This window comes from Otolemur garnettii, unplaced genomic scaffold, assembly GCF_000181295.1.
Source record: "Otolemur garnettii isolate 467f Iridium unplaced genomic scaffold, OtoGar3 scaffold00017, whole genome shotgun sequence".
Classification (NCBI taxonomy): domain Eukaryota; kingdom Metazoa; phylum Chordata; class Mammalia; order Primates; family Galagidae; genus Otolemur; species Otolemur garnettii.
The window spans coordinates 7,964,380-7,976,787 of record NW_003852412.1 but is presented as its reverse complement, the minus strand read 5'-3'; the positions used below and the strand labels follow the sequence as shown (position 1 = coordinate 7,976,787).

Sequence of the window (12,408 nt, the reverse complement as noted above, 5' to 3'; positions counted from 1 at the left end):
TTTCATTAAAAAAAAGTGATTTATACTATTTTTCAAAGCAAACTGCTCTGGTATGGGTTTCTGAAAACACAAGAAGACTGTGGAAAATAGAGAAATCTAAATACAAATTCAACAGTTTTCAGAGAGTAAGGTAGCTACAAGATAACCTCCAAACATAGTACACTGAAAGGCTATTTATTCTAAGAAAAATGACAAATTTTATCATTCCCCTTATCTAGAAAAGGTAAAAATGTCATAGAAAGGCTGCACGTTGAAGGGGGAAAAAAAATGTGATCCAGAATGGTCTATCTGTAGTCAAGATTAAAGAAATAAAAAGAACCTGGGATAGACAGCACAATTTCCAGGTATCAAATCTGCCTTATCACACTCTGAATACACATGTAGCTAGAGCTAGTGTCCACTATTCAGAGCAGACTACTGATCTGCCAGACTGGAACAGATACAATCCTACTAGTGGAAGGAGAACATGGGATCTAAGACAAGTGATGGTATCAATGAGAAGGGAGCCAAGCTAAGCAAGGGCCTGGAAGTCCCAAAGGCACTGATAACAGTGAACAAAGTTTTTTGTTTTTGCCATTTTTTGTTGTTGTTTTCCAGGATAGAAGCAAAATAACAAGGCTCTGTTCCTTTGGCAGAATTCCCAGTTGAAACCCTCTCCTGGGGTTTCATAGTTGAACTCTGATTTGAGTGCTCACCCAAAAGTTGACATAGAACTTGCTGTATAAAATTAGTATCAACTCATCCAAGGTAGACAAGTGAGATCTTCTAGCTGAAGATGCCATAAAATAATTCAAAATACTACATGGAAAACCATGTCTTAAAACAAGTACTTATTTTGCAGTCATAATTATTCCAGTCTCTTCCATAGAACTGCTTCTATAAATTTTTTTAAATGTATCAAAGGGATCCTTTTTCCAATAGTTAATAAAGTCAGATCTAGTCCAAGTTAGGAAATCTTGTACGTCCTATAAGCAGCACTATGATTCCATCTTCTTGCTCTCTAGAAATCCATCAGATGTATGTTCCAACACAGAAGTGCTTTCTTTCCTTCTCATGGTAGCAAAAAGCATATCCATCATCCCCAAGGTTTCTAGTAGTTCTCTTTGGTAATCAATCTCTTTTTCTACAAGTCCTTGAAGTACCAAAAACTTTTTATCAACTACAGGGGACTGACCAATCACAGGTAGATATATATCTAAAAAGAGAGAAACATGTTACCTAGAAACATTTTTCTATATAGTAAGTGAAAAGCAATAATGTAAAAAAGTATAAAATATTAAGTATCAGCTAGGCATGGCAGCTCACACCTATAATCCCTGCACTTTGGGAGGTTGTAGGAGGATTGCTTAAGGCAGGAGTTCAATACTAGCCTGGGCAATATGGCGAGAACTCCAGCTCTAGAAAAACATATTTTTTAAATTAGCCAGGCGTGATGGTGTGCACCTGTTGTTTCAGCTACTCAAGAGGTTAACTGAGGCTGGAGGATTGCTTGAGCCCAGGAATTCAAGGTTACAGGCTACTGAACTATGATCAGGCCACTGAACTCCAGCCTTGGTGACAGAGCAAGACCCTGTCTCAAAAAAAAGAAAATAGTAAAAACTTAAATATGAAAACATTTAAAAAATCCATTTTTTATCTTATGTTTAATTTATGACTTATAGAAGTGTAATAACCCCTCTGAGGGAATTTATTTCAAAAAGAAATAATTACGGAAAGTACAGGGTAGCGGGCCTGACTTATTTTCATTTTCCTTAAAAAAAAGTTGCATCATTAGAGATGATAAGAAAAAAATTTTAAATAATAATAAGCAGAGGTCCATCAATTCAAAGTCATACCAGTAATCATTTTACTACATTTTAAACTGTACTAATTTGTTGTAGCTATTTGGTTTCTCCATGAAATCCTTACTGGAGAATTGATAAAAGCAAGATATTTTGGCCTGGTGGCTCAAGCCTATATATAATCCTAGCACTATGGCAGACAGAAGCAGGAGGGTCGCTTGAGGCAAGGAGTTTGATACCAGCCTGAGCACAAGCCACACCCTGTCTCTGCAAAAGAATAGAAAAATCAGCTGGGCATGGTGGTATGCACCTGTAGTCCCAGCTACTTTGGGAGGCAGAGGCAAGAGGATCTCTTGAGCCCAGAAGTTCGACTCTGTAGTGACCTATGATGACCCCACTACACTCTAGCCCCAGCAATAGAGACCCTGTCTCAAAACAAACAAAAAGATACTCTGGTCTACTCAATTTCCAAATCTGATTCTATTATTTGACATTTCTACTTGCATAAGCATGTTAGAATTTTCAAGTTGTAACAACTACTTACCAATAATTATTTCAGCAGCATTGATCAAAACAGGGGCAAATCTTGGCTGAGAAAGATTCCTACAAAGTAAAAATCCTATTTAATAAAACTTGCAAACTTTTTAAAAATCCTTAAAACAGAATTAATGTTCCACCAGTTCTCTGAAGGTCAAACAAAATGTCTCTCATTTGGACACAAAAATGGATTTCAAATCCAAAGTACAAGTGCTTCATACACATTATACGTACCTTATCAAAAAATTAAGAACATGGCTGATTTCCTTTTCATCCCGACCTGCAAGGGCATTTGCAAGGACTCCTCGTCGATTTAGCTCTTTTATGATGGAAACTGTAACCTCAGGTGTCTTTATCGTACAAGTGGGCTAGAAAAATTTTTTGAGTCAACACAAGCAGACAGAGCAACAGAAGAAAGAAAAAAAATCACTGTTTGGCACTAAATTACCAAAATGAATAGGTTTTTACCTTCACAGTTCCAAGTCATGGTAATATGTAAAGCAAGTAATAAAATGACCTTTTAAAAATGCTCCTCACTCACCTCAAGGACTCTGTCAAGGGCCTTAGAAATCCGAAAATGTTTCAGATCTCTGTCATATAATTCAAGATATTTCTTTGTTGGCCTGTTGATCAAAATGTCATCCTGTATTGCAAAGTAAAGATATAGAAGAAAAATTCATTCTCTGTATAAAGACATATTCAATAGAAACTTTACCCTACACATTCAATAGAAATTTTACCCTACGACATATACAATCACCTCAATTCTGGGCAAAAATTATTCATTTCAATTCTATTTACATGCCAAGTGGTATGATGTAGTAGGAAAAGAAAACAAAATCGGAGATACTGAGATCTCAAAAACTCCAAATTCCAGTAATGAAATCCTGCATCAATCCTAATTGCTTTGTATCTCAATTTTCTCAAATGCCAAAGGGGAACATTACTACTTCTCAGGGTTACTTAGAAGATCAAATCAGACAGTATGTGAAAGACGTTATTTTGAATGAGATCAAATACATAGAACATAACATTACGTTATGATTTAGAGTACTAAATGAAGTAGTCCTGGTTCCCGACTGCTCATCAATAATCTTCCCAATCTGGCAATCTAGAGATACTTCTGATGTTTAAACAAACAAAAAAAAAAAACCACGGAGACCCCACCACCTCCCTCCTTCTTTCTTTCTGCTCTCCCCTTCCCCTACCCTTCACTGTGTCATTAATTGTCCTCATATCAAAATTGAATTGTAAGAGGGACTTCACCTAAGAAATGCAATCAGTGTAATCTGGTTTCTTGTACCCTCAATGAATCTCCAATAATAAAAATAAAAAAGGGGAAAAAAAAGCAAAATACAGTTAAATGTCACATAAATTGCTTTTCAGTAAAGCACAAGAACAAAGTCAGCTACTCGAACAGACTTCACCTTTTAAACAAATAATCAAAAATGCACAAATACCCGCTGCTTCATGTAATTTTTCCCTTTAATAAAGGTTCGATATGCAGGCCTTCTTCTCCTAGAAAGAGAATCCTTCTTCACTTCAGATTTTCGATGTTTAACACTCACTATTCCATTGGTCATTCCAACAACTATTGTCTCATCTTCATGCTAATAACAACAATTAGGAAAGTAAGTTAATCTATTTCTAACTCACAATTTATATTACTTTTACTTTAAAAAACACTTCTGTGTTTACCACCTACCAATTTACCAATACTTTTATTCAGGCACAGATACTCCACCTAACAACGATCTATGCAAAACAAAACAAAATCACTTCTTCCTATAGGTTAATAATACACTATTGTGACAGAACGTATACTTGTAAAACATCATGCAAAATTTGTATGATAATGCATAATTAACAGCATCAAGCATCACATAAGGGCATGACTTTCTATAATCTTGCCCCCAAAAGCCATTTTTAATAAGCTTTTCCTCCCCCAATTCAGAGTTCTATATAATAAATTTAAATGCCTTCCTGCCCAAATGTGGCTCCTCATGAAACTTGACAACGTTCATTTCAGAAAGAGTAGGCAACAAAGAAATAGATATTTTTTTGTTGTACTCTTTTCCTCTACCTTTTTTCTGCTAGGAGAGCCAACTTACCTTCCTATATAATTATAATTCTCCTGAGTTAAATGAGTTGAAGAGAGACGTATCAACTTCCCAGGTCCTGTCCTCAGTGCTACCAATACCTGTAGCACTGCACTTAGTTTGAAGCTATGCAGTGAGTGGGACCTAAATTTGAACTCATGCTAAGTTACTTGGACAAGTCATAGACAAGATTGGACAATTAAGTTCTCAAATTCATTTTTAAAAAAGTGTGCTCCCCTCCTCACTGCAGAGTATCATTACAGTCACCTCTGAAGTACTCCCGTTGGGAAGCTAGGTACCAATGGCAACATCCAGTCTACCCTTCAAAGCACTTATTGTAGGATGTTTGCCAACTTAATTCTCAGACCCTATATTGTAACAGCTCTGATGATCATTCCAAAAAAAAAAAGTTCCAAAATTGCTCTCAAGGGTAGTCATTGGCATAACTTCCCAAAGAGAACACTTCAAAAGTGACCCTAACACTGATGCTCAGCAATGAGGTATGCAGCACTTTTTCTAGGATGAGCTCGTGTTAACTGTCTAATAATTATCCTAAATCAAATATCTAATGTGGCATGAAGACTTATTCAAATCCACTTAACAAAAAGGGCTAGTGACAGCTTTAAAAAGAGGTAAAAGTACTTACTGCAAGGGCAAGGCTCAAAATTGAAGCTGCATAATCAAAACTGTGGACTACTTTGTAGGAAGCTGTGCTATACACTTTCACTTTCCTAACAAAAAAAGAAAAGTTTGTCATAAATCATCTTGGAAATGAGCATAAAATGCAAACTTTCTATTTTTTAAAAACTTAGAATGTTAAAGTGTTTGCAACAGTGAAGAAGAACAGTGATTATGTAATCAACAGTGTAATGTTAATTACAAACTATTTTCTCACTGAATCCCTTAAAAATTGAACTTCATATCAGCACTAATCATGTTTATACGAAGACTTAAAAAAGAAAGACCATGAGTTACTATCACCTGAAGATTAGGAACCAAGAAAAAGTATTAGTGAAACTACATTTGAAGTTGAGAGAGCAGGGTTTCTCGATCTCAGCTGAATTGCCATTTTGGACCATCATCATCGCTGTAGGGGCTGCTCTGTGCATGGCAGGGTGCTCAGCAGCCTCCTTGGCCTCTATCCCTATGTGGCAATTAGCACCAGGACCTGAAGTATTTCTCCAGGTATGGTCAAACATTTGCTGGGGAATAAAAATCACTCTTAAGAGCCAGTTTACACCACGTCTCTAAATTCAAGTCCCAAATTGCCTTTTGACACTATATTAAAGAACTTGCCATATATTTATGTAACTAATATCTTCCTATCAAAAATGTTTTCTAGCTTTCATAATATAGTCAACTCTCTGTATTGGGGGTTCCACATTTTCAGATTCAATCAAACATAGTTTAAACATATCCACAGTAAATAAATAAAAATTAACAATAAAAAAATTATAAATTTAGAGTGGCGTCCACAGCTCAGTGGGTAGGGTGCCAGCCACATACACCAAGGCTGGCGGGTTCAAGCCCAACCCTGGGCCAGCTAAAATCAACAATGACAACTGCAGTTAAAAAAAAGGATAGCCGGGCATTGTGGCAGGCGCCTGTAGTCCCAGCTACTTGGGAGGCTGAGGCAAGAGAATTGCTTAAGCCCAAGAGTTGAGGGCTGCTGTGAGTTGTGAGACCATGGCACTCTACCGAGGGTGACACAGTGAGACTCTTGTCTCAAAAAAAAAAATATATATAAATTTAAAAAGCAGTACTGTGTAACAATGATTTACAAAGCATTTACATGGTATCAGGTACTATAGTAATCTGCAGGTGATTTAGAATACACAGAGAGTATGCACAGATGAAATGCAAATGCCACACCATTTTACAAAAGGGACCTGCGCACCCACAACCAATCTCCCACAGATACTACGGGATAACTGTACAGTTTTTAATAAATGTACTGAAAACTGAGACTTTCTATAACAGAAAAATAGAAATATGGAAATAAAATGACCAACAGATGAAAAGTGAATTCTAAAACCGCACCATAGTTCTAGCTACATTGGGCTACTGACCATTAAAAATGCGGCTAGTGAAATTAAAAAACTGAATTTATTTAGTTTATTTTAAACTTAAATTTTAAAACTGAGGCAGTGATTGTTACAAAATTTATTATTGTACGTTTATGATAGTACGTATGTTTAGATGCTTATTTTTATATCACAATAATTTTTACACTGATTACTTACAAGTTAAAATTGTTTTATATAGGCTACCTATTTTTTTATTTTTACATTAGATATTGGGCTAAATAAGATATACCACTAAATTTTATTTATTTATTTATTTTTAGACAGAGTCTCACTATGTTGCCCTCAGTAGAGTGCTGTTGCATCACAGCTCACAGCAACCTCAAACTTGGGCTTAGGTGATTCTCTTGCCTCAGCCTCCCAAGTAGCTGGGACTACAGGTGCCCGCCACAACGCCCGGCTATTTTTTGTTGCAGTTGTCATTGTTGGTTAGCTGGCCCGAGCTGGTTTCAAACCTGCCAGCCTTGGCATATGTGGTTGTCACTGTAACCACTGTGCCATGGGTGCTGAGCCGAAATTTTATGTAATTTTTAAAAAACTTTTAGGGTGGCTCCTGTGGCTCAGGGGCCAGGGCACCAGCCCCATATACCGAGGGTGGCAGGTTCAAACCCAGTCCCAGCCAAATCACAATAAAAATAGCTGGGTGTTGTGGTGGGTGCCTGTAGTCCCAGCTACTTGGGAGGCTGAGGCAAGAGAATCACCTAAGCCCAGGAGTTGGAGGTTGCTGTCAGCTGTGACACTACAGCACCCTATTGTGGGCAAGAAAGTGAAACTCTGTCTCTACAAAAAAAAAAGGAAAAAAAAAACTTTTAAAATGTGGCTACTGAACATTTAAAATCACATAACATTTACATGTGAACGTTAACCAAGGGACTATTAAATTTATGCTCAAAATAGTACTATTTGGCCCACATTAATGTTATAGAAATGTTCATGTGAAGCCTTACACTTTAAAGAATATAAACTAGGATATATACATTTATTCATTATGAAAATTTCAAAGTACATGAATGTACAATAATGGTTTTAAAAGATGGTTTAGGCTCGGCACCTGTGGCTCAAGTGGCTAAGGCGCCAGCCACATACACCTAAGGTGGCAGGTTCAAATCCAGCCCAGGCCTGCCAAACAACAATGATGGCTGCAACCAAAAAATAGCTGGGTGTTGTGGTGGGCGCCTGTGGTCCCAGCTACTTGGGAGGCTAAGGCAGGAGACTCGCTTGAGCCCAGGAGTTGGAGGTTGCTGTGAGCTGTGATGCCACAGCACTCTACCCAGGGGATCGTTCAAATATTGCTTAAAGTTGAAACAAACGTCAAGGGAGAAAATAAGTAGCTATGTGTAAAAAGAAAGTCAAAGCTATTTTCAAATCTATACATTTTTTTTCCACAGAAATCGTATCAGAACACTTATCACATACATTGCTCAAATTTCCTCTAGTGTTAAACACTTGTATACTAACAATAATTGAAAAAGAAAATTAAAATGCCAACCTATCCAGTGAGCCAGAGAGCAACCTCTGTCCAGAGCTGCTGAGACATAAACACGTCACAGTTTTGTGATGATTTTTCAAAGACACTAGCAACTGTCCTCCTTTCAACATGTCCCAGACTTTAACGTAACGACCTCCTATAAAAAGAAATCATCACAACAATCATTAGTTTGATATTCTGCCCACATAGTCATAATGTTAAGGATCTGAAAAGCATTCTTCAGTGGACATGGCACATGGCACATAGGCTGCTGAGAGATTCTGGAGCCAGACCACCTGGTTTAAGTCCTGGCTCTAACACTTACGAGGTGTGACTGGTAACAACAGTTCCTACCTCACAGAATTGTTAAAACAATTAAATAATTTCATACTTGTGAAGTGCAGAACTGCCTGACAAAATAAAAAGTATAACTGAAACAGAATTCATTTTAAGAAACTTGTAATGCAATCACTATTTAAAGAAATTCTGTGTAACCATGGAAATGAATAATACAGATTTTCAACAAAATTTCTATAAAGCTGCGGTTCTCAACCTGTGGGTTGCGACCCACAGGAACTGTATTAAAGGGTCACGGCATTAGGAAGGGTGAGAACCACTGCTATAAAGCAAGTCTAATATAGAAAACAGAAAAAGGGGTAGGAGGGCAAAGTGAAGTACTTATCTACCCTAATGGGGAGAAAGGGACTGGAACCCAACTCACAGTCCCACCACCCCACAGGCTTGTGGCACCTCACAAGAGAGTTCACAGTTTGAAATCAGTGATCTAGTCCAACCTCTCATTTTCAAGTTCCAGAGCTCTGACGGGATTGCCAAGGTCACACCAATAGCTAGTGGCACAGTGGAAGTTAGCACATAGGTTTCCATTCTCCTTGCTCAACTTGATCTTTTTTCCATTTCTCAAAATAACAACAAAAAAAGTAGATAAATCTGACAACATTACCAACTTATTTTTAAACCAAATAGGTTATTGGAGATAATTTCTCCCTGGATTGGAGAAGTTAAAAAGAAAAAGCGGGAGGTCGGGGAGCCACACACGTCCACATAAATGCTGCCAAATATCCAACTACATATATATATACATACCTACATATTCATCTAATGTCAATATAATTTTTGCTTTATTGACAAATGAAAAAAGCCAATTTACTTCTTTCATTATAACTATGAAAATACTATACGCTCAACAAGACAAAAAAGCCCTTAGTATTAACTTGCTGAAAAATATATCAAGGCCCTTCTGACACCACATTACCGTGTTTCCCTGAAAATAAGACACTGTCTTATATTTATTTTCTCTCAAGAAGACACACTAGGGCTTATTTTCAGGGGATGTCTTCCTCTCCACACCAAAATGCATGGCATGCATGGCCCATCACTAGGACTTATTATCAGGGTAGGGCTTATATTTAACAAATGCATATACACATCCTGCTAGGGCTTATTTTGGGGGTAGGTCTTATTTTCGGGGAAACATGGTATCTTTTCTGGCATTATTAACTACTTTCTGGGTAAGAACACTTTTCAACATAAACAGTTGCATAAAAAGAGATAAGCCTGATTCTACATCTTAAAGCACCGATTTTCAAAAGCTGCCATATATCACAAGTGTGACCTAGATTTTTGGGGTCAAAGGTGACAGGGTTAAATATATAACATAGGCTCTCAAGTGCTGTGATTTCACATCTGCTACAAACCACTGTGCTTTGGAAAAATTACTTAAAAGTTTTATTACATAATTAGTTGTAAAATAGGGGGAAAACTATGCCTTGTAACATCTAGGGCTTTTGAGATAACGTAACTACACAGTGCCTGCCTCATGTTAGGTACACAATAAATGACAACTGCTTGCCTGTCCCACTTATCAACAGGCTGAGCAAAAACTTACACATGCAGTTCAAGCATACACTGATGAATTATAAATTAACGACTGATTAAAGAAAATCTGAAGACCAACAATATTGGCAAAAGCTATTTTAAAAAAATACCTGCAGACACCAGAAGACCTCCAGAGGGGAAAAGCAGGACACTCTCCACCGGCTGCCCGTGCTCAACAGAGAGAACACTCTTATTTGTTCGTGCATCAAACATCTTCACAGTATGATCATATGATCCTAAGATGTCAATTTTTACATTATGTAAATTTTATTGTTTAAAACAATAAAAACGATACATGTATGTATATATCCAGACATAAATTTTAAAAGGGGAAAAAAACTTAGATGGAATGTTAAAAAGACAAAAACATACATTCATGAAGACACAGTACTTCAAACCCTCTACCACTGATTATTTCTCAAGAAGCACAAGAAACCAATACTACACAGAAGCTAACTTGCTCCAATCTTAAACTACACCCATCTTCAGACTACTCGCACTGCAGAATCACCTGGCAATCTTGCTAAAGGCATCCACAAAGGCTAACCTATAACTGTATTTGTTTCTTGGCTGCTGGAGGCTCTCTGAAAACCAGGGGACTTGAGCAGCCTACTGTTTCCAAACACACTCGAGAGACATGAACCGGAAAAAATAAATGAAGAATGAATCAGAAATATATTCCTTTATGGAAAAGTTTGGGCTCGGCGCCTGTGGCTCAAATGGCTAAGGTACCAGCCACATACACCTAAGGTGGTGGGTTCAAATCCAGCCCGGGCCCACCAAAAGAACAATGATGGCTGCAAACAAAAAATTTAGCCAGGCATTGTGGTGGGTGCCTGTGGTCCCAGCTACTTGGGAGGCGGAGGCAGCAGACTCGCTTGAGCCCAGGAATTGGAAGTTGCTGTGAGCTGTGATTCCATGGCACTCTACCCAGAGGGACAGCTTGAGGCTCTATCTCAAAAAAAAAAAAAGTTTGGTTTTTTTCTTTTCTTTTCTTTTCTTTTTTTGAGACGCAGTCTCCCTCTGTCGCCCTGGGTAGAATGATGTGGTGTCACAGGTCATACTAACCTCAAACTCTTGGGCTCCAGAGATCCTCTTGCCTCAGCCTCCCAAGTAGCTGGGAGCCCACACAACACCCAGCTAGTTTTTCTTTTTAGTAGAGATGGGGTCTCACTCTTGCTCAGGCTGGTCTTTAACTCCTGAGCTCAAGCAGTCTACCTGTCTCAGCTTCCCAAAGTGCTAGGATTATAGGCATGAGACACCACACACAGCCCATAAACAAGTTTTTAAACCCCTCCATCCCAACAGTCCCATAGCAACATAGTAAAGTACATCCCAGTGAGATTATTTACTTCAGGAAGGAAAAGTTTACCAACCTGTTATAAAGAGATCCGAGTTAAGTTTGCTAGCACAGCCACACCTCACATAATCAGAATGTTCTTCAAATGTTAAAATTTCTTTGGAGTTGGGAATATCCCATAATTTAACTGTGTAGTCATCAGCCCCAGAGACCACATGGTATTTGTCAGCCGTAAAATCTACCGTATGAACTGCTCTGAAAAATCAAAGATCAGTATTAAAAACCAAGAAAAAAATTACTTTTCTGGCACTTTCCAACATGTAATCCTCCTTTTTCCCAGATAACAAAAAAAGCAGCTCAGTTTCAGGGAGTATTTTTATACAGGGAAATAATGAGGAAAGAAACCTTTAAAACATAAGCTTGCTTCCAAGATAATTAAAAAATGTAAATATCCCTACACTATGAAGTTAATAAAATTATTAGACAATAGTTTTAAAATTTTATTTTCTTATATACATTATATTTTTTGAGACAGAGTCTCACTCTGTTGTCCAGGCTAGAGTGCCATGGTGTCAGCCTAACCTCAAACTAACAACCTCAAACTCTTGGTTTTGAGTGATCCTCCTCCCTCAGCCTACAGGCACCTGACACAATGCCCAACTAATATTTCTATTTTTAGTAGAAACAGGGTCTCACTCTTGCTCAGGCTGGTCTGGAACTCCTAAGCTCAAGCAATCCTCTCACTGTGGCCTTCCAGAGTGCTAGGATTATAGGCAAGGGCCACCACACCTGGCCTATATTTTCAAGTATGTTAATAATTCTACTTAGCTGTCTAATGAGTGAATTTTTCTAAATGCTGGGACAAAGACATTTTAATCTTTAAAAATTCAAAAAGTTCTTGGGCAGCGCCTGTAGCTCAAAGGAGTAAGGTGCTGGCCCCGTATACCAGAGGTGGTGGGTTCAAGCCCAGCCCCAGCCAAAAACTGCAAAAAAAAAATTCAAAAAGTTCTTTAAAAAACAAAAGACTTGTCAGGAAGTAGAATCATGTTAAGCAAATTTCTGTTATATTTTAAACATTTCATTGATGGGCCAAGACCATGTGGATAATACACAATAAAAAACACTTGAGATTTTAAGCTTGGCGCCTGTGGCTCAAGTGGCTAAGGCGCCAGCCACATACACCTGAGCTGGTGGGTTCAAATCCAGCCTGGGCCTGCCATACAGACCTTGTCTCTACAAGAAA

At 38.0% G+C, this 12,408-nt stretch overlaps 1 protein-coding gene across 1 annotated transcript in view; it reads right to left on the bottom strand.

Moving 5' to 3' along the window:
* Window positions 1–567: 567 nt before the first annotated feature.
* UTP15 (UTP15, small subunit processome component) overlaps window positions 568–12,408 on the bottom strand; it is a 17,579-nt gene continuing 5,738 nt past the window's right edge. The window contains exons 5-13 of the mRNA XM_003785905.3: window positions 11,242–11,420; window positions 9,976–10,101; window positions 7,991–8,126; window positions 5,064–5,148; window positions 3,779–3,928; window positions 2,860–2,961; window positions 2,553–2,686; window positions 2,326–2,384; window positions 568–1,195 (exon numbers count right to left, since the gene is read on the bottom strand). Of these exons, the coding sequence (XP_003785953.3) occupies window positions 978–1,195; window positions 2,326–2,384; window positions 2,553–2,686; window positions 2,860–2,961; window positions 3,779–3,928; window positions 5,064–5,148; window positions 7,991–8,126; window positions 9,976–10,101; window positions 11,242–11,420 (1,189 nt within the window). The 3' untranslated portion in view covers window positions 568–977. The remainder of the gene's footprint in view (window positions 1,196–2,325; window positions 2,385–2,552; window positions 2,687–2,859; window positions 2,962–3,778; window positions 3,929–5,063; window positions 5,149–7,990; window positions 8,127–9,975; window positions 10,102–11,241; window positions 11,421–12,408) is intronic.